At 35.3% G+C, this 22,792-nt stretch overlaps 1 protein-coding gene across 1 annotated transcript; it reads left to right on the plus strand.

Moving 5' to 3' along the window:
- The first annotated feature begins 773 nt into the window (after positions 1-773).
- On the plus strand, positions 774-21,321 carry CHODL (chondrolectin). The gene is made up of 6 exons (XM_063079176.1): positions 774-852; positions 10,912-11,221; positions 11,340-11,497; positions 14,905-14,991; positions 17,943-18,045; positions 21,237-21,321. The coding sequence occupies exons 1-6, from the start codon at positions 774-776 to the stop codon at positions 21,319-21,321; spliced, it is 822 nt and encodes a 273-aa protein (XP_062935246.1).
- Positions 21,322-22,792: the final 1,471 nt, after the last annotated feature.

Here is a 22,792-nt window from a genome sequence, read left to right on the forward strand (position 1 = left end):
TACATATGATCAAACAATTTAGCATAAAAAGAGAAAGGCCCCACAACTTGGCAGCTCCGTGGACATTTATCTTTGAGAAAACCAAATGGATCCAACTTTCGCCAGAGTTTAATAGCAAAGCTGTCACATTTTACACAAATAAGTATCGAGTCTGTCAGCCAATGGTAAGAGGGAGCGGGGAGGAGGGGAGACGAGGAGGTGGAGCTGCTGACTGGACGGTTTTCAAAGTGCCTCCAGTTTTCAGGGGAGGGGCTGGGATGCTCAGCGTGGAGGAGAGACGAAGTAGTTAAAAATTGTTACTAGCAAGGGGCCGGAACCTCAGGGTGTGCGTATATATAAGACGGCGCCTCCAGCGCAGAGCGGCTGCTTCTGCTGCTGCGAAAGTCACGACCAGGGTGCACGGACTCAGCTCTTCACTAGCCGGGAGCCAGGAAGAAAAGCAGGGAGAAACCGGGGGTCCAAGCCGGGGCTCCTACTTCACCTCTAAGACAGACACGGGACCCCCTAAGCTCCGTCCCCTGTATCCAAACGCGAACCCGCGGGGTCGTGCGCTCTAGCCCAGCACACTAGCTCACGGCACAAGCGTGCTCGGCGGCAGGTCCCAGCCGAAGGCGATGCGTGCAGCGAACCGGGCAGCTGGGCTCGGGAGGCTGGAGTAGAGCCCGGCGGGGAGGCGGGGAGGCGAGGAGGCTGCGGGGCAGGGGCCGAGGGTTACACCGCCAGCCGAGGCCGTCTTCGCGCCACGCGACACCTGCTGCTGCCGCCGCGCCGCGATGAGGCGCGTGGTCTCGCTGCTGCTGGGCGCCGCGCTGCTCTGCGGCCACGGAGCCTTCTGTCGCCGAGTGGTCAGCGGTGAGTGGGGCACCCCGGCGGGCGGACGAGCCGGGAGAGGGGACCGTGGGGCGCCGCGGGGCAGCCTGTCCTCGGGTGCAGAGGCTCTTCAGGGCTTTGGAAACCTCTCTGGGGAAAGGGACCGGGAAGAGGCAGGGAAGAAATAGATTGTGTTATTCTTAGTTCCCCACCCCCAAACACACCAAGAAAAAAGTTTAAAAATTTTTTTGAAGTGCAAGGTTCAGTAGCTGCGGAGCGAGCTTCGGGTTCATTGTGAGTCTTACAGCTTTTTGCAGGCGTGATTTCCACTTTGTAAGAGACTTGGCCACAGGGCAGGGCAGAGCACCTGCAGAAGTGGTCGGTAGGGCGGAGGCTGTCAGAACCCAGAGACTGAAGAGACATGCAGAAATGCCACCCCCTGTTGGCCTGGCTCCACTTCAGTCCCTGCACCACATTCATTCGGATGATTTCTGAGACCAGAGCAGTTCGCTGTGGGTCGCTCACGGATTCCTGGGCACGCAGCCTTTGTTCTCAGCAGGACTGACAAAGAAGGAGGATTGGTCATTGTGCGTAGACCCCTTTCCTTTGCACAGCTCATTCCAAGCTGGGGACTACTCAAAAAATGAAGTCAGCTGGAGTTAGGCTGAGGGGTACTTGGTAATGATTGCAGGTTCATGCACACAGTAGGTGTGCATTTATGCCTGTGGAGTCAGTGCAAAGGAAATGGATCAAATTTGGCAAGTTTCCCAGCGTTTTCTCTGATTTTCCTTTTTTAAACGTTCACCGTCCTACTGTTGAGCGATATATGTTGCATCCACCCTCCCTTACTTTTTGGGAAGGTTTCTTAAAAAGGATGCAGATTCTCAATGGGGATGAGTGTGAAGAGGGCCTTACATGAAAGTTGAACATAGAGCTACCTTTATAGAAATTTCTTGCTATGCTCATGAAAGTGTTACAATAAATATTTGTTGGATATATGTGGGCATAGTTTTAAGGATGAATTTTTTTTTAATGTAAAAAGCACGAATAGTCCTTTTCAGATTTTGTGCGTGTGTACAACAGGTGTCACTAGAGGTAGAGATGATAACCACCTAATCAGTTGTGAAGCCAGACCTTTAGAAACTGGCATATTAAGCTTAATTGTTACTGATCTTCCCCTCAGCAATTTGTGATGTTCTACACCTTCAGAATGTAATTCTTAAATGTTTAGTTGCCAGTCACTCTCCTCTAACTTTATTCAGGATGTTACAGAAGCTGTGACATTAGATCTTTTTCCTCCCTAATTTAGTTGTGAAGAAAAAATTCACTGTAAAGAACCATCTGATTGTGTATTACATATCTGACTGCCTTTGTGTTTATCAGAATTATTCAAGCAAATGAATGAACAGCAGAGATCATGTTTGAACTGTAGGGTGTTTTTTTAAAACAAATAAAAACACTTCATTGACTTAAGTAATATTCTTTTGGTATGTTCTTGTTTGTATGCCTTAAAATTTTCCACGGGAGGAAAAGGATATCTAAAGTAAAAACTGAACTTAAAAAAATTGTTAATAAAAAGTTTCTTTTGTATTCTGTTAGTAAATAAATAGTTCCAAACCTTTTGCTGTATTTTCCTATTAAGTATTTGTAGGCATCTTCGAGGTGACATCTGGAAAATTTCTAATTAACTGAACATGATCTATTTGATTTAGCATAAATGATGATGTTTGCTTGATATTAAAAAGATTACTTAGTTATGTTTTTCTTATGAGTAATTTAATTGTCTTTAGTCATAAAATTCACATTCGAATTTAACCATCTATAAATTGATTTGTGACTTTTATCCTTTGAAGGCTAATTTCTTTGAAAGATATATTTCAGCCATGACAGCCTGATCACAGAGCAACCTAAAGCCTGGCATTTTTGAAGCAATAGTTCCTAGCAAGTCTAATGTCTGCCTGCTTGATGTTCAGTTTTGAGTGGTGCATCACAACTTTTTCATGCCACTAGGGAACATTCATCAAATCTCTACTTAAGTGTCTGAGGAACGAAACAGACTCTTTGGGGCCATTGTTAGGAACATACAAGATATGGAATACATGTTATTTATATAACAATTTAAAATTTCTATGTAGTATACCCAAATAATCACTTACCCCAGAAAAAAAAGACAGGCACCCACAAAATAATTCTCCATAGAAATTCTCCTCATTTTAATACTTTAAATATCTTCAATAAGATACTTTCTAGTAGTTTAAATACATCACATTTTAAAGTTTAGAGCATTATTTAAAAATAAGGTGAAAATGTTTTAGCAAGAAATAACATGTCAAGCAACTTCATTATCATAATTTTACTTATAAGATTTAATAACATCTAGTAATAATAAAGTATTTTTATAGGTTAGTAGCGATGCTTATCTTGATGTGTGAATATGCAAAAATACATAATCTTGATGATAGTAATCAAAGAGTATTTACTGAATTTAGGAGTGTAAGTTGGGAACTACTTTCAGGAGCTTAGACATCTACTGATTTCTTACTACACACGGATGTGTAGGGAATATCTGTGGAGGCTGCAATCATTTAATTTTGTGAAGTGTCTGGAAGCTAATGACATCTTCTTTAAGACAAAAGTAAGAGGATTTTACTTACTGGGGATGTGGATAAGTATGAAAAAGTAGAGTTCAAAATTCAGGCTTCTGAGTTGGGAGGATACATTTGAAGAGCAAATGATATTTTAACAATTGAAGCATTTTGAAGTCATACGAGGTTATTTTTTTCTTTCTTTCTCGTTTTCTTTTTTAGTGTGCATAGCAGTGCACTAAACCTGTTTATGCTGCAAAATGGCGTTAGGTGTATTTCGTGGCACTTCCAAATGTCTACAGAACACTTTAATATGTATCAGTGTAACGTTATTAAAATTTCATTTAGGATACTGGGTGGTTTAGAGTCCTCTCTTTCATCATGCAGATACCATGGAATATTGAAATTCATGGATGGTAACCAGCAGCCTATACATACATATAATATAATAGCCAGGGAGATGAAAAAAAAAAACTGCTGAGCATATCCCAGCCTATGGAACTATTCCATGACATCATCAAAAGCATAAAGTGATGACAGTGCAGTTTTCAAAGATGCAATTACTTTAAGTATCTCTTAGGCAAGAAAGGAACAAATTAATCTTATTACTAGTCATTTAATAAACTACGCCCATTTATCATAGCCATAATTCCTTAATTGCTATTTGTCATCATTTTATGGGTTTGTTTTTATAACTTTTTCTGGAAGGTGGCAATAACTATTACATTAATGTTAGAAAAGAGGCAGTATTATATAAAGGGATCCAAAGTGGAAATCCAGCTGATGCTCTTACTAATAGTCTTAACATTGGCAACTGCTTTCTCTGCCAGGCATTCACATACAGGTGGATGGATGTGCACAATGGTGAGGTGAGATTGTTTCTTTCACTTTTTAAACATATTACTAATGATGTAACACAGCCTGACAACTTGACCAAGGTTATACTCTTTGTAATTGGGAAAACATTCCATTTGGTCCTCACTTGCTTTGTTTAGAAAATAAAAGGGCTAGATAAAAAAAAATTATTAAGGACATGTATGGTTTGAAAACATGAGATAAAAAGTGTTCCGATATTAACTCTGATCTAAATATTTAGCAACAAAAAATTCGAAACGTGCTTAGAAACAAGTTCTCAATGTGCAACCCCTTGCATATATTAGCCACCCAGTAATCAATAACTGATCAATGCTAATGATTCTAACATAGATAACATGCATAGTGTATATATTTATCAGTCCCTTTGTTCATGAAATATTTCACCATTATATCATGTTGGAGACATACATGGAGACAGCAGAGATATTGGGTAAAAGTATGGACCACAGAGCCAGATGGCCTGGTGCCAAACCTGGCTTTAGCACTTGTGGGCTGTGTGAACTTGGGAAAATTATTTAACTTTTCTTTGCTCCGTCTGCTTCATTTTGAAAATATGGTGAGAACACCTACATTATAGGGTTGTGGGAAGATTAAAAGAGTTTGAACGCAATTGTGCAGGTGTGCGCCATGTAGAGGTACATGCCAAGAGGATGAGAGAAGAAGCTCAGCTTGGTATTATTATCTTTATTTCTACAAAACTCATAATTACTCTCACATTTTAGGTAGAAAAACTGAGGCCAAGAAAGTTTAAGTAATCTCAAGTACCAAGAGTAAGTGTAGAATACCCGAGATCAAATACCCAAGTTCAAGTGTAGAGCTGGGATTCAAAGCTAGGTTTTTTTTGGGGGGGGGAGGTGCTTGAACTCTTATGTCACACTGTTACTTGGTTTATAATTTTATTATTCTGATCTCTATTTTAAATATTAGGATTTTTTTAAAAACGAGTTTCATCTCTTTCTCAGAAAGCTTCTTCTATTTCCCAGCTGGAGAAGTAGGGCTAGCTGCTGCCAACCACCATCCATAAAATACCCAAGTCTACAGATCTGTTTTTGTTTATCAGTGTGAGAGAATGGATTCCAGCTATAGTGCACTATGCAATTAAGTGAATTATAAAATCTCTGTTGCAAATATAAAAGTTTATTGTAATAAAACTTTTTTAATTTGTAAGAAAAATTCTTAAGAAGTTGGTGTAGTATTGAACACTGAATGCAGAACACGTAGAATCAATAGCATTCCCTTTCTTTTTAGTTCAGAACTATTGGCATTGCTATCAGAGGCTATGCCACACAGTATATTACAGTATCAGCATATTTATCAGTGTAGTTTTGAGGGGGGTAAGAAGGAATTAGTAAAAGAAAAATTATTTTATGGGATTCTAGTAAAATGTCCAAAGTTCAGTCAATCTAGTTTGAGAAAGATTTGCCATATAAATGCTCTTTTCTATGACTTACTTTTTTGCAACTAAAGGTAAATTACAATTGAACAGTAGGAATGTGTAATATGTCTTCTATGTTTTTATTGAAAAGTAGCATACAAATTTAATACTTATCTATTGTCAGTAGTATATGATTATAGTGTGAGGCATAAGAAAAAGTTTTATTACTTTCATAACTAACTGGGCATTCAACTTTCAGAAAATAAATAAATACGAGCAAAATAAAACCACATCATAGATTGTTTCTAGTCAGGAAGAAAGATCAAACTGCCATGACTTCATGAGTTTGGCCCCACTTTTCGTTATTGCCAAAAGCATTTAAACCTCTGCCAATATTTAGCTCTATAGGTATTTTCATGACTAAGAAGAAAGACATCCATTCATGGAAATAGTAGCATAATCTTAGCTGTGACAGTGATAGGAAAGCTTATTTTAGTAGGCAATACTAAGAATTATCTCTAAATAAAAGTTTGTGTATGTATATAGCTGGATGTGTGTGTGTGTTTGTGTGTGTGTGTGTGCATGAAACTGATAGAAGTGAGTATTTACTTTCATTGTTCTATAAAAATTCAGTGAAGAAAAACTTAAATATTTACATACTTTTTAGATTTAAAGATTATTTAGCTCCCCATGTGCAATCAGAATGTGTTAACAAAAATAAGTGCAAAGACATTATCTCAGACTTAATTTGTCTCATATACTTGAAAAATCCTGGGTGGAAAGTCTTTCTCTTATAGATAAGCCAGCAATCAAAGGATATTTTCAACTACAGGTTGTAGGTGACATTTAGTAGTTTAAAGTTAGACAATATATATGTAACCTCAGTATATTAAAAACCATCCTATGGTTCTCAGAATACTTATCTATCCCATAAAATGACAATGGAAGATTTTCTCTGAATATAACATTTAAAAGAAAGAGACGGGGGGAAATTCTCCATGTGATCTCACAGAACAGGAAGGGAGGTAATCAGAATTGTTCTCTAGGAAGATTAGCCTTTACAGAAGTGGGAAAGTTGCTTCCAGAAGATCTGCATTAACAGGAGTTTTCTGGGAATGAGGGCGACATTTGTTTCCCAGCTGTTGGAGTTCCACTGCACGAGCAGCCAAATATGACCAGCTAGATGGCTGTGAGATGTTCAATAGCTGCTGCTGCTTATGCTGATTCTGCTGCAGCTTGGGCCAAATTTGCACAATAAGGTGGAAATTAGTAGTAAAATAGAATTGGACATAAAGAAATTCACAGTATCAGCTTTAACTGATTATATAGAAACCATAAAAATTGTGTAATGTATCTATAATGTCCTATAAACTGCCATGCCAGCTCTGAACTGCTAGTGACTTCTCAGTTTAAAATCTGTGGACACAACTGATTTTCAATCAATATCCTATGGAATTAATACTTGTTTTGGTTGATAATTGGCTGCTGGCCTGATTCCTTGAAAGTCCCCCTGCTGTGTAGCCACCAATCTCCACTTTTCACCTAGGACCCTTGGACCACTCCTTATCCATAACCAAAGAGATCATTTGGCAAAAGGAGTGCCAAGTCTGGACCTTATTAGTTGTTAATTATTTTAAATATAATCCCTATTCATTGATTTTTTAAAATTATTATTTCTCTATAAACTAACATAGTGATGCTGGTAATTTCCACATGATACTTAAAGCTCTCGTGCATTTGCATAGGAGTGCTATCTTAATTTTATAAATGAATAAATTCTCATCACTGTTTTTATATCCTCGCCGTGAATAAATCTGTGTTGCATTTATTTTTTAATATATGAAAAATAATGAGCCACATCCCCTAAATGTGTGCTGGCTTTCTTACATATAAATACTTTTTACTCATTAAAACATCTGGTTATTTTGTCTTATTTTTTAAAATTTGATGTCTTTTTGACATTTTGCAAAGCAAACTTGTTGGACACATTTAACATTTCAAAAAATGCTGGGATGAAATCCAAGGCTGAAAGTTCTTGGGGTGAAAAGTTGAACAAGTTGAAAACTCAAGGGGATGTAGTTAAGATATGTTTGGAGACTTAGAAATATGTAAAAAATGTAGTAGATAAAAATGAAAACAGAGCTTGCTTCCAAAATACAGACATATAAATATAGGCTAAATGCCATTGTCAGAATTTTACCAGGAACAACCATTTTAAACAATGAAATCATCACAAAACCTAATAATATATTAGCAGAAATTTAAAAAATAATATATTAATTTTATTAGAGTCAACCTTTGGGACTTCCATGATCATCTCTCCAAGATTATTTATTTTTACACTGATTTGTCCTGTTTAAATCTCTTTAACTCATTTCCCGTGGTCATTCGCATTAACGTGTTATGTTTTTTGGCAATTAGTTTGGGCAGTCCGTTAATTTGTTTATATTTTTCAGTGTGTTGCTCCTGAATCCAGATCATAGTTAATGAGACAGAGGGGATAACTGACTGGCTTGCAGTGCTGGAACCGCTATTTCATTAGTTGGCTGTTCTCAGCTTGTGTCAAGACATTGAATGCCTCTCACTTATACGCTGTTGTGAGGTTAATGACCTTTTGCTGACTTCTGCTCCCTCCTGCCTCTGAGTGGCTCATAGATCATTCATTAATTGCTGATTGTGGGGGGAACGGATGTGATACTCTGGCTCAGTGTGATGTACTGTAATTGAGCACAAGGCTTGAATGCTTTATTCTTATTTGTCAGTGTTTGAGTACAATAACAAATCCCTAACCCCCCACCACTGATAACTTTTCTTGATAGGCTACAGCATTAGATACATACTAGAAAAGACCTTCATTCCTAACAAGAATAATATAATTATTATTGAGCAGATGAATCATAAGAAAGTAGCAAAACTATGTCTTATTTTTTTTAGCCTAAAGTGATTTGACATAATTCTACATAAAATACTTAATTGTTCTGTTTTCTAAGTTCAAACCTCAACTGGAACAGAGAGAGACTAAGAGAGAAGTGGAGAATATGGATAGCAGTTTGTGGATAAGGAATAGCACCAGAACCATGACAGTTTTTAAAGTTGACAGCAGAGATCAGAGATGAATAAAAGAAGCAGCTAATGAAAACCCAAACAAGATATCATGACCATTCTGAACACTGTCTCTGTAATCTTGGCAGACATGCATGGTGGTGAAAGGGGGCTGGTGTAAACAGTAGGATAATAGGAATTCCACTGCTGGTAGAGTTAGCAAAATCCTATACATGGTGATATCCCTGCTATAAATATGGCTTTGTTATCACTTAATATGATTGCAATTATTTGTAGTTAAGTCACTAAGTAATTAGGAAAGTTCATTCTGTTTAATATGCGAGAATATGTGAAATTCAATTTTGAGAGATTTTTATCCAACTCTTTTTGCCTATGTATTTAAGAGCTCACAGAGGATGTTGTTAGAGCAGAAGTAAATTTGAGATGTCACAACAATGAGGTTTGATGAAATGGTGATATTCCATTAAGAAGCCTCAAGAATTATCTTAAACTTTGTCATTCTGGCTAATATCTTGAAACAAATTTATTTTCAGTATATATAGTGACTTTTAAAGTCAATAAATGTCAGGATAGGTGGTTAAACTGAGTGCTATAACTTAAAAATCCTTCAAAATACAAGTATAAAATAAAAATTACATTTTAAATTTCCCTTCTAAATTCTGAAGTCTATTTTTTTTCATATATTCATATATTTCGGACATTTGGTTGATTTCAATCTTTATTCCTAGATAACTGTTAAGATTAACTGTAGGGAAAGGTGAATTTGAATGAATTTGAATTCAAATTTAATGAAATTCTGAATTAGGGAAGATATAGAAAATGCAATGCTATTACTTTCCAACTCATAAAGGAACTAACTTTAACTAGTATAATAGGGCAATTTTTAGGTTAAATTTGAAGATGTCATTGTTATTTAGTATGTGTTTAATATGTAAATAGAGCCTGTAAAGCTGATGAATAAATAATTATTCTGCTAAATATTTATCACCTTATGAGTTTGGGGCTAATCATTTAACTGTCTTTTAAAGAAAAGTTTGTCAAAACTTTAGCCTACCCTGATCTCCATCCAAATTTTCAGATATTGACTATAATTAGCCATTGATGAGATTGTACTACATCCTTTATTTCATGATGTATTTGTTCCAACTGTTTTCTAAGCCAACAGATTTTCTTTTGTTTCAAATTTAAAATGCATTTTTTTCTCTTTTCTTTCTTTCTTTCTTTCCTTTTTTTTAAGTATTTAATTCTTTAAGTTCAAATTTGGGAGTTTTTATTTGGAATTTATGACTTATCCAAGATGTTTCTGTAAATGAGAGAAGACATTGGGTTTGGAGGTCACACACTATTTGTCTGATAAAAACAGAAAACACTCAAAGAATTGGTAATGAGATTTTTTCAGATAGGGAGTACTCTAAAAGTCTATCCTGCTCCTGCCACTATTGATATAATATTATATTAACCCATTGTTTATTACATTTACCTTCATCCTCACTTCTATTAACTTTCTATTTTAATGGATTTTCTCTCAGATATACACAATAAAAACAAATATTTACATCTTAAATTTTCCACTTTTCATTTTCTACAGAAAGTCTTATGTGGAAGTGTTTTGCTTTAATTGTATTTAATGAATAAATTCTTTTATGAGTTATTATTTTTCTTTTATAACTTTGACCTTTTAGCTCGCCTTACCATATATACTTGAAATTCCTTTGGCTATTTTTGCTTGCTATGATAATCAGTTTATAAAATATAAATCAGAAGAATTATGAATTCCCTTCACAAACATTTTGTTGAAGTACTGTGTTTAAAAGTTTATGTTTCGGGCGAGCCCGTGGCGCACTCGGGAGAGTGCTGCGCTGGGAGCGCGGGGACGCTCCCGCCGCCGCCGCGGGTTCGGATCCTATATAGGAATGGCCGGTGCGGGTTCGGATCCTATATAGGAATGGCCGGTGCACTCAATGGCTGAGTGCCGGTCACGAAAAAGACCAAAAAAAAAAAAGTTTATGTTTCAAGTTTAGTAGGGAAGAAATTTGCTTTTACCAGATTTAAAGTAAAAGGCTAGAAAATAAACTTTACACAATTCAATGGGAGAAGCGTTGTTGATAGTGTTTCCTGTTTTGATTTATTCTTTAATCTTGGTTCTTAGTAGCGTGATGAATATAGTTCCTATTATCAAAATATGTGCATCCTTTTTTTCAGGCCAGAAGTTGTGTTTTGCTGACTTCAAGCATCTCTGCTACAAAATGGCCTACTTCCACGACCTGTCCAGCCGAGTGAGCTTTCAGGAGGCACGCCTGGCTTGTGAGAGTGAGGCAGGAGTCCTCCTCAGCCTTGAGAATGAGGCAGAGCAGAAGTTAATAGAGAGTATGTTGCAAAACCTGACAAAGCCTGGAACAGGGATTTCTGATGGGGATTTCTGGATAGGGCTTTGGAGAAATGGAGATGGGCAAACATCTGGTGCCTGCCCAGATCTCTACCAGTGGTCTGATGGGAGCAGTTCCCAGTACCGGTAAGGATGGATCCTGAGGAGCCCACTGGTGCTCTGGGGGGCTTGTGGATGTCAGAACAGAAGGCAGAATCACTCAGAAGGCATGGATCTAAGTGTTCCTGTTGCTTTCTGTTTGCAGCAACTGGTACACGGATGAACCTTCCTGTGGCAGTGAAAAGTGTGTGGTGATGTATCATCAACCAACTGCCAACCCTGGCCTTGGCGGTCCCTACCTTTACCAATGGAATGATGACAGGTGCAACATGAAGCACAATTATATCTGCAAGTACGAACCAGGTAAGAAGTATGGTAAGTAGGTAGAGCAGATTTTGTGCATATTTTGCTGACGCTAGGTTTTGTCTTTAAGTGTTGCTACCTTTTGCTCTTTTTGTTTTTCTGCTGTGAAATAAGGAATTACCTTGCAGCTTGTCATATCACTCAGGGTACTGATGCACATTGTGTGCTGTACAGCAGACTGCCCAATGAGCTCCATAGAAGGGGATAAATAGAAACATGTGGAGAGGTGTCTTTAAAAGAAAATAATTATTTCTAATATTCAGACCAAACTGTGTTTTTGTAAGCAGATCTTATGAACAGTAAATATCTATTTTCAAATATTTTAAACATTTAGTATAGTGAGTGAGAAGTAGGTGTAAGTCACTAAAACACCTGTAGACTTACATATGGGAGCAACAGTGCTTTAGAAGATTATCCATTGAACTTAAGCAAACAGAGCAACTATCTCCCGGCACATTAACTTACCATTTTATGGCATAATATTTGGCATGTGGTGCTCAGTGAAAATGAAACTGTTCATAGCTCATCGCACCATAGTGAGAAAAAGTAGGGACATGTAACATCTTCTCCTTATGATTTCCATTCTTTGAAATATGCCTCCTTAGTTAGTTTTCTTTCACAATCTCCAACTTCTTGCCTCATGCAGCAAATGGGAAGACTGCATTGACCTGAGCTGTACATGTGGGGTTTCCTGTTGACAATACTAAATTTGTATGACTTTGAATAGAACAGCTCAACTAAATTGACATGTGACTAAAAGAGGCACTCATTAAAACTTTGTAAACTCATTCTTTTAATGATCTGGGAAAGTAAAATTAAATACTTAGGCGCTCAGATTTTTTTGCTGTTTTCTCTTCCTCAGTGTTTGGAAGTATCATTTTAACTCTTCTAAAGGGCTGTCTGCTTGGCCTCATAATACGTGTTCACAGAAGGCAGTTATAATCAAGTACCGCTGTTTCCATTATTCTCTTGAAATTGCACGATTCCTTTTCTCATAAGACCATAAAGCACAAGGGATTATTTGGATTAGACTTACCCTTCTCTTATATTTATCCTGCTCTTGTGTATATTAGCCAACTTTTTATATCCCTGGTAAGTTTATTCTTTACCCCCCTTGGTTGCTAAATCCATCATTACCCTCCTGGAAGCCTTTACAAAGTCTGTTATGCACTTATGTTCTTTTTCTTTACTTCTCTCTTGGAAAAATATAAAGTTGAGACTCTCTGATATTTTAAATTTGTGATGCTTGGTTTACTTAAAACTATCGAATGATACAAAAAATATACTATGGAGTATTTTTAAAACAATATTGCTCTCCTTTGTTTTGAGTTCTTAGATCAACTATTTGACCCTTTATTTTATTTTATTTTATTACATTCAAACTTACCCCACTTAGGATACTATCAACTTTACAGTCTTCTTTATTTGTTTTGTATCAGGTAATCTAGGTTTATGTTACTCATGAAAGAGCATTTAAGACATAAAAATTATTTTCTTTATCTTCTACATTCTACCCAAATATTTAAATGATCTATATTTATTAAAATATGATTTTATATATTTATTATTTTTCAAGCACATGCACAGGTTTAGAGTTGGCCTTGTTAATGTGCTCAGGATTTTTATTCTTTATTTTACTTTTTACTTTTTTTTTTTTGTCTTTATTTCCTATTTAGCTAACCTTACTTGAGCTTAGGGTCTTCTTTGCAAAGGATGTTGATTTGATTGAATTTCCTGCTCATTTAATCAGTGCTTGATTTTTTAGTGGTGAGGAGATTAGAGGACTAAGGAGTGTAACTAGTTGCAATTTATAAATTATGATTATTATTTTGAACATTATTCTTCAACTTTACTACAACTACTATGTGATTTGAACTTTATCTCATCTTTCTGCTTCTACACACCATCTAACAGCATGACTAATGATATCCAAAGTGGTAAAATATTAACCTGGCTGTGCAGAAACTGAATGATTCACTTTGAGCTTTCTTATTCTCCTTCCTCCCTTTTTTGTTATTGGCCTGGGCATTGCATATCTAGTCTTTGTGTCTACCAATGTCATCCAAAGACATTTTCATGGGAGTACTTTGAATCTCATTTTTGTATTAGAATTGCCTTATACTCTTGTTCTTAGATATTAAAAATTGTATGTTTGGGATTATGTTTCTAAAAATTTTTTAATCAGTAATTGCTGATTTAAGCTAATTTGAAGTATGTTAAAAATTATTTTAAAAATAACTAGTTCTATGTTGATAAATTGCATAATATCTGTATCATTTGCTTAGTAAATACCAGTTGACACCTACGGTAACAAAGTGACTAAGTTCTTTAGAAGAGTGAATGTAGGTTAGGAGTAATTCTGAAACCTACAGGAGTCTATTAAAGTGTTAGAGTAAAATTTGTGTATGAGAGTAATAAATACTGCTACAGGATAGTGTATGATTAAACTTCCAATGAATAGAGGCTCTATGACGATATAAGCATAGTCAATGTTACATTAAAAACACTTTTATATTCTAAAGATTCTATAAGATGCTGCATGTGTTTTTTTTTTTTTTTTTCCTCATCAACTGAAAAAAGTAAATAGAGAACTACATTTTTGGAACAAATGAAAACAAATTTACAGGTTTTTTTTTTCTTACTAATTCAATTTTCTTTCACTAAGTTATTAATTTAACAAACTACTTTAACAAATAGTTTAACAAATAATTTAACAAATAGTTTCCTAGGAGAAAAAATAGGAGAGAGCAGTAGCAGATCATGGTAAGAAATTTCAACATTTTTTTAGTGTGTGGCAGTTGAAGTGATCTCATGTCATGAAACCAGAGAGTGAAACAACTTGCAAGGCTTATTTGGTTATTGTCATTTAAAGAAGTAGACACTATGGGAAAGCAGATGAAAAATGGCACTTTTGTGTAGGACAGAAATGTGCTTTAGAACAATTTTGCTTGAATAATCCATATACAGCCATCTGTCAATTATTATTGCGAAGAGTAACATAAATATTATACTGATTTTAGTAAAGAAACTAACTTTGCTCGTCTTCGAATTGAATTTAATGTCTCACATTCTTATTTTCATCAATTCTTGCTTACCTTTGCCTAATTTTGTGCCTGATTTGTCATTATTGTCTGTAGTAGGCTGTTCTGAGTACACACCTGCTGTTGATTGCTAAATGGAATTTGGACTTTCAGGGGGAATTCATCAAGCAAATTATTAAATGTTGACTTTATAGTTAAATAATTTAGTGTAAATTTAAATTTGGAATATATTTTATTAGCTGTTGTAAACTGTTCAGCAATCAAAATTATGATACTTTTATTCTTTTATAATAAACTTATTTTTATCTATGTTTGCATTTCTCTTGTTTAATCATTATATATGATGCCTGTACTTATTATTTACAGAGATTAATCCAACAGCCCCTGTAGAAAAGCCTTATCTTACAAATCAACCAGGAGACACCCATCAAAATGTGGTTGTTACTGAAGCAGGTAATTAGTTCAGCTGTTAAATCCTCTATCAAGAACAGAACTGCACTTTATTTATTTATTTCTTATACTAAATTTATTTATTTATTTTTATTTTATTTTATCAATATACAATATAGTTGATTTTCGTGTCCCTTTACTGATTCCTCCCTGCCCCTCCCTTCCCCCCTTCCACCCACCAACATCATATCTGTCCACTTGTCTTAACAAGTTCAAGGAATTGTGATTGTTGTGTCTTCTTCCCCACCCCACTCTGTTTGTTTGTGTATTTATTTATTTATATTTATTATTTATTTATTTATTTATTATTATTTTTTTACATGGGTGTACATATTTATTAAAACTCTTCAAGTTGTACACTTAGGATCAGTACATTTCACTTTATGTGAATTTTGTCTCTGATTTTTTTTTAAATTTTATTTTGTCGATATACATTGTGATTGATTATTGTTGCCCCTTACCAATACCTCCCTCCCTCCTCCCTCTCCTCCCTCTGCCCCAACAATGTCCTTTCTGTTTGCTTGTCGTATCAACTTCAAGTAATTGTGGTTGTTATATCTTCTCCCCGCCGTTTTTTTTTTTTTTGTGTGTGTGTGTGTGTGTGAATTTATATATTAATTTGTAGCTCCCACCAGTAAGTGAGAACATGTGGTATTTCTCTTTCTGTGCCTGACTTATTTCACTTAATATAATTTTTTCTAAGTCCATCCATGCTGCTGTGTATGGTAGTATTTCATTCCTTTTTATAGTAGAGTAGAATTCCATTGTGTAGTTATACCACATTTTCCATATCCACTCATTTGGGAAATGTAAATCAAAACCAGACTGAGATACCATCTCACTCCAGTTAGGATGGCTAATATCGAAAAGATTGAGAATGATAAATGCTCTCGAGGTGTGGAGAAAATGGAACCCTCCTACACTGTTGGGGGGTACTGCAAAATGGTACAGCCTTTATGGAAAATGGTTTGGAGGTTCCTCAAACAATTACAGATAGATCTACCATATGACCCAGCTATTCCCCTGCTGGGAATATACCCAGAGGAATAGAAATCATCATGCCGAGGGGATACCTGTATTCCAGTGTTTATTGCAGCGCTATTTACAATAGCCAAGAGTTGGAACCAGAACTGCACTTTATACACTGCTTCATGTTGACTCCAGTGAAACTCTCCTTGTTGCTTGGGGAAGTGGTGCACTAAATATGGGTTATGGGAGTTTACTTTTGGACTTGGTTAGAACAAATTATGCTAGGATAGTTTTTGAATAGAAGAACTATTTTGTTTTCTTCAGGGTTTCACTTCAAGTGGATGTATCTGGTACTAAAATAAGTGATCACATTAAAACCTGGCTCTATAAGGAACTTCTCCACAACGTGTAGGCGATAATGTAAATTGGCACATTCAGTAGTCTGCAAACAGTGGTGTGATTGTTAATGTTTAGGGACTAGCTGAAGTGGAGGTGGGGTATAAAATAAAAAGACCAATTTGTAGCCTTTGCTGCTTTCTGTGGTGTAAATACTCCTATTTTGGCCAAGTTCAAGCTACCAAGGTGACATCACTGAACAGCAGGTAGGGAAGAGATGCATGCAATAAGCTCTCAACCCAGCTGCCTCCAGCACACCACTGCCTGCAAAGGAAACAAAATACAGTTCCCAATGCACATTGCATGGTAGTCAGAAACTACTCTCAATGTCAGTTAGGGGCTCTTTTTAGCACAGCCCTATGCCAATTGGACAGAAATATTTATTTATCTTAGTTGCTTTGTGAAAATTGAGCCAAAGACTCAAAAACGTTTCCATAGATGATCTAAAATTCATGAAAGAGTAGGAAGTACTTTCTCTTTTTCTTTACTATTATATATTAAGGATCATAATGGCATTTTGAAGAGAAAGGAAATATTTCCTGAATTCTTTTACAGTGCTTGGTCATCTGTTGAAAGCTCAAAAGAATAGGTGAAAGCATAGCAAATTATTCCTAAAATACCCATCAATGGACCTCATTAATGCGTCTTCTCCTGTTAACAAATGAAGTGTTGTGCAATTGAGTGGATATGTCCAGTCTACTTTGACCAGAATTATTTAGATTAGTTATGATGGCAACTTTCAATTTGCAAGCTAAATGCATAGTCCTTCAATTTGCTTTACTTGTATAGGTGTGATTTTAAGACTTCGTGCTTTTCACTTTTCAGGTGCCTGATTTTAAAATCATTCAGAACATGTAAACCTAATTAAAGACATCAGTAAATAATTATATTAGGAATATTTTCCCATTTTTGATGTTGAAAAAAGTTTAATAAAGTCATCTTAAGCTGTATGGGACTTCAGTGCAGCAGTTTTGCATTTTACTAAGAATATCTAACATTATCAAGTGTAATGGAACAGGATTAAAAAATGATTCATTTTAGAATTAAATTAAGATCAAGTCTTTGTGCCTCTGGAGTCTTGTGTCTCTGGGTTATGACTGTATTATCAGTTAATATTTACATAGTTCAATTTAATCACAGATATTCTTGCATATTGTTATGGCTCTGACTTTATTGGCTAGGAAAATTATTCAATAAGTCAACAATAATTTTAATAATAATTATTCTTTAATAATTGGTGCTTGTTTCTCTAAGTAATGAATCAGAATGATTAATAAACCGAAACAGTTAAGATTATTAATATATTATGAAAACTATCCCATATCTGAATTACAGATTTGATAATAGTTTTAGAAGTATAGATGTTGAATTGGAGCATAACAACAGTGCAATTTGGTTTTGATTTTTACCAGAACATGAATATATTATTTAATTAGATTTTTTAGTATTTTGGGAAGAACCTTGTTGAGAATTTATGTTTTGATAATAGTTCTATTTTACCTTAGTTTTGTGGAAAATTCCTGTATAGCTTTGGTGTTAGAATCCTTCCTCAACTATCTTTGTACACTAAGACTGTTTTACTTTTGTAGGCATAATTCCAAATCTAATTTATGTTGTTATACCAACAATACCACTGCTCTTACTGATACTGGTTGCCTTTGGAACCTGCTGTTTCCAGATGCTACATAAAAGGTAAATAATTTATATATGTAGAGACAACTTGAAGAACTTTAAGTTTTCAGACCTTTTAAAGTATTAGTATATAATTAACAATATTTTTAATTTACCTTAAGGAAGTTCTGATTTTAATATCTGCCAGTATATATGCAGCACATACAATTTAAAAAGAAATTTCTTGATTATAGGGTTCATGCAGTATCTCATTTAATCCCCACAAACCTTGTGAGCTAGGTACCCTTCTGTTCCTGTTTTTCAGTTGAGAAGATGGTGGCTTAGATGGTTTACTTAGTCTGTCTTGAGTCCCATAGCTACCATATATGGTGAATCTGAAATTGAATGCTTGTAGGCTTACAATATATGCATTATACTATACAGTCTCTTGTTTATTAAGTATAGGAATTAATGCTAAACCTTTCAATCTTGTCATCAAGCTACATGCAAGACTTGATTTTTGTCAGTACACTTTGTAGTACCTTTCCAAAATTCAAGTCATAAGCTTCTGTTTTATTTCAAAAGGATATTTTAAGAATAGAAATTAAGACACAGTGGTAAGAATAGGTCACTTTTTGGCAGGCATCTTGAAATAAAATGATGTATCTTAACGGCAAGATTTCTGGGGATATTCTGACTTTTATATCTGCATCCGTAACCTTGAATTACAGAGGTGATGTTTTTCTATGTGTCAATTTGTCAATTAAATAAGAAAAATATGAAATATAAATATGTATCAAGAGAAAAAGGAAAAGATGTTGGGTTTAAATAAGAGCATGTTTGCTAGAATAAACTTAGACATCTTTGTCAGAGTGTAACAGTTACAAAATCACAGCTAGATACACAAATAGTTCTAGTGGTCTACAATAGTGTTAGGCATTTATAATTAACAACAATTTATTGTATTTTCTCAATTGGCTAGAAGAGAGGAGTTCAAATGCTCTCATCACAAGGAAATAAAAATTTTTGCCATGGTGAATATGCTAGTTACCCTGATTTGATCATCACACATTGTATGCGTGTATTGAAAGATAAGTCTATACTCCACAAATGTGTATAATTAATAAGTGTCAAGCAAAAAAGAAATGATTAAAAAAAAAAAGGTTTAGAGAATGCCTCCATCAGGGAAGGATCTGCAAGTGAAATAACTTTTCTCTTTTGACTTTATCTTCTCTTTTCCTGAAATAAACCCTAAAGAACCCACTAAATAATAAAAACCCCAGAAAAAAATTAAGTACATGTAATCTCTAAATGGTTTACATAAATTTTTAGAAGGATCCAACCTGTAATTAACTGGATGTTAAAATAAAAACATTTCGAATAATGATAAATAAAGGCTGGCAAATTAATACTATACTTTGTGTCTTCCTGGCTTACTAATATATATGTGGAACGCAGTTAAAACTTGTTTTCAGTATTTTGTACAGAATAAGGATATAGTAAATATGTATTTTCTTGCTCTAATTCCTAAGACTGTTAGATGGAAATATAATTTATCATTGGGAAAAACATGATGTAGAGGGAGAATTTCAGGTAAATCCTTCCTTAACCCAGCTAAAGTGTTAAGAAACACCTGTAAGTAGCAAATCAGCTTGAAGTAATTATTTGAAAAAAATATTTGGACATTCTCATTTGTGAAGTAAAAAATACTAAAGTACCAAGTAACTGAGTTTTTTCTAAAGTTTGTTTTCCTTCTTCCCAATAGTATGTTATTGTGGCAATTCCATTCCATGAATGGAATCCAGTCTCCCAAGTTTTTACAGCATCTGTGGAGTTGTCACTTGTTTGAAATTCTGAGTGAGAAAATAAACTAAAATAAAGCACCTCCAGATGCTGGAATTAGCTGTAGCACTTAATTGATTCGTTCTTAGATCCTCCCCTTTTCCTTTCTTCCAGGAAAGCAAGGAGAAACTTCATCAAAGACTCACCTCCATTATCATCTGAGTGCCTTGCAGAAAGTTTAAATTCCAATCTGGTACACATGATGGTTTCTGTCATTCCATGTCATGTTCAAAATAACTCTTGTTTCTTTAACTTGTAGTAATTCTTTAAGAAAATACTAATTCTACACAAAGCCCACATTAATAACTTAACCACTTCTTTTTTTACCATTTTAAAAATTGTGCTTTTAATAAGCTTTGTTTGACTTGTTTCCATTGCTGTTAGGTGACTTTGTAGAATAAAGTTGTGTTTACCTTACTTATTTGGATGAAAATTGACAAAACATAGAATTTGGACACGACATTTTATTAGTGACAAAAAAAAAAGTGAACTAAATAATATTTTAAAATTGTAATGGTCAGGTGTGTTGAGAAATAGTGTCTGTCTCTCTTTGAAGGAGTTCTGCAATGTCTGGTGGATGGAGGGGACGGATGGGGAGAAAGCATGCCTGTGGGACTGGGCAGATGCTGGGGTGCGGGTTGGAGGTGGCCAGGGGAGGAAACGAAGAACACAGTGAATAGGGACAGGTAAAGAACAGTGATCTAGGTGAGACATCATCATCGGGAAACTAGAGCAAAGAAATCTAGATCTTGACAAGTGATCTGGTAGAGGATGATTTGGGTAAACTCAGGAATAGATACTTCTGCAGGAGCCTGAAAAGGGACCATTGTATGAAAGACGGAAGACAGCAGAAGCCCATGCACGGGCTGGAATGCCAATCAGAATTTCAAAGCTGACAAGAATGAAGTTCTGTCTCAGACCTGGAGGAACTCAGATACTCCCAAATTACCAAAGCCTGAATCTGTTATTGAAGTACATTGGCTTCAGAGACTGAGGCACATCCTACACTTCGTACAATAGCGCTGTTTTGATGATTTGACATTAAATTCAGCATATATTAGTGGCAGGATACTCAAACAGCAAGATTTCAAAAATCATTAATCAAAGAAAATGAAGGTTTATTGGTGCATAAAATGGAAATTTTTAGGATTGTGTCAGACATGTTTTTGTATGGGTGTATCTATCTGAACTCTAAATTATGAAGGGTCAGAGAAAGATACATTTTGTTTTTTCATCATTCATAAGAAATGTTGGCCATCTTCACATATTGGAATAATATAGCATTTTTTGTAGGAATGGAAAAATATGCTGGTGAGAGAAGAAAGGATCCTTTTATAAATAAATGTCTGAGATATCTCCGCTTGGACCAAGACATACCTAGATTGATAAGAAGTTTCAGGCACTGATGTATTTCTTCTTATGTTTTTCAGTAAAGGAAGAACTAAAACTAGCCCAAACCAGTCCACACTGTGGATTTCAAAGAGCACCAGAAAGGAAAGTGGCATGGAAGTATAGTAATTCATTGACTTGGCTCCAGAAAAGAAAATGGAATTTTATAATTCTGGATCTGTATGGCATCAGAACATTAGCTTGGAATGGCTTGAAATCTCAAAGGATCTGCAAGATGAACTGTAAGCTTCCCCCTGAGGCAAATATTAAAATAATTTTGTATGTTCATTATTTCATTTACAAAATATGCTGTGCTAATTATGGAGGGAAACATGCTTATTTTGCTAGAGGACGCACCCAAAATTCAAGTAAATGGAATGGACCGTGCACATAAAATTGCTATCAACACCTAACGAGTATGTGTGTTGGAAGCAATTATTTTTATTTCTTTCACTTTTCATAAGCTGTAATCTATTTACTGTAATGTAAATTGTATTGAAACTTACAGTGTGCAAAAATATTTTACCTTTTTGTGTTTGATAAAAATGAACTGTTCTAATATTTATTTTTATGGCGTTTCATTTCTCAATACATGCTTTTTCGATTAAAGAAATTTATCACTATTGTGAACTGAATTTACGCATATACAAATATATTACCACAGAAAAAAAAGTTCTAGAAATAGTTCATCTTCTTTCCATTTCTCTGCGTTTGGTTGAACAACGTTTAGGAAATTTCTTCAGAAATAAGAAGCTATTTCATTAAGCGTGGTATAAATCTCAATCATTTTACTTAGAGGCAAGAATTGTCTAATTTCAATTGTGCAAGACATGTGCCTTACAATTATTTTAGTTTAAAATTCATCAGATTTTGTAATAAGATACCTTTATTAATAGCTGTATGATCAGTAATGCATTCAATCTAAAACAACAAAAAAGTGGCATACACAATATAAATCATATGTCTTCACATGTTGCCTATAGGATTACAAGTAGCTCTCTGAGGGTTCTGGAATCAGTGTGGTCCCTCCCTTGCCCACAAAACAAAGATGGTTGTTTGAGGTTTGGGATTGACACTGGAGGCAGATTGTTGCAGACTTTATCTAAGGTATCCCTAGCTGTATTTAGCCTCTATTTGTTTATAAAGACGTTTTACTGTTGGGACCAGATAAATGAATGGTCACCATCAGTGTGGAGCTAAGCACAGTACAGTGACATTTGGAAGGAAAAAAAGCTATGAATTAGTATGAAAATGGGCTGGAGGTCATCAGTGGTTACATATTTATTGATGAGGGTTTGCTCGAAATAGAAAATGGTGGCTTTCTGTCTTATCTTTTCCTAGTTTCTACAATGCTTAAGTCTTGTTCTCTCTTTAAGTCTTGTTCTTCTCAAGAGAGAGTTGTAACTCACCTGGCCTTTAAATGTCCCTGTGCTCCTTTTAACCAAATAAAGAGTTTTTGTTTCTGAAGAAAGACCATGGTGGTGTCTATGTCTCTTAGGTGAACAAAATACAGATATGTTTGCATCAGTACAAGAATATAGGAACAAATTACTAAGTGTGGTAAGAATGGAAATTGTGGTTATAGAGTGAACAGTAA

This window comes from Cynocephalus volans, chromosome 1 (genome assembly GCF_027409185.1).
Source record: "Cynocephalus volans isolate mCynVol1 chromosome 1, mCynVol1.pri, whole genome shotgun sequence".
NCBI lineage: Eukaryota > Metazoa > Chordata > Mammalia > Dermoptera > Cynocephalidae > Cynocephalus > Cynocephalus volans.

Coding starts and splice junctions, on each gene's coding strand:
- CHODL (XM_063079176.1), top strand. CDS start 774: ATGAGGCGCGTGGTCTCGCTGCTGCTGGGCGCCGCGCTGCTCTGCGGC. Junction 11,222..11,339: donor GGGAGCAGTTCCCAGTACCG/GTAAGGATGGAT, acceptor TTCTGTTTGCAG/CAACTGGTACACGGATGAAC. Junction 11,498..14,904: donor TATCTGCAAGTACGAACCAG/GTAAGAAGTATG, acceptor TATTATTTACAG/AGATTAATCCAACAGCCCCT.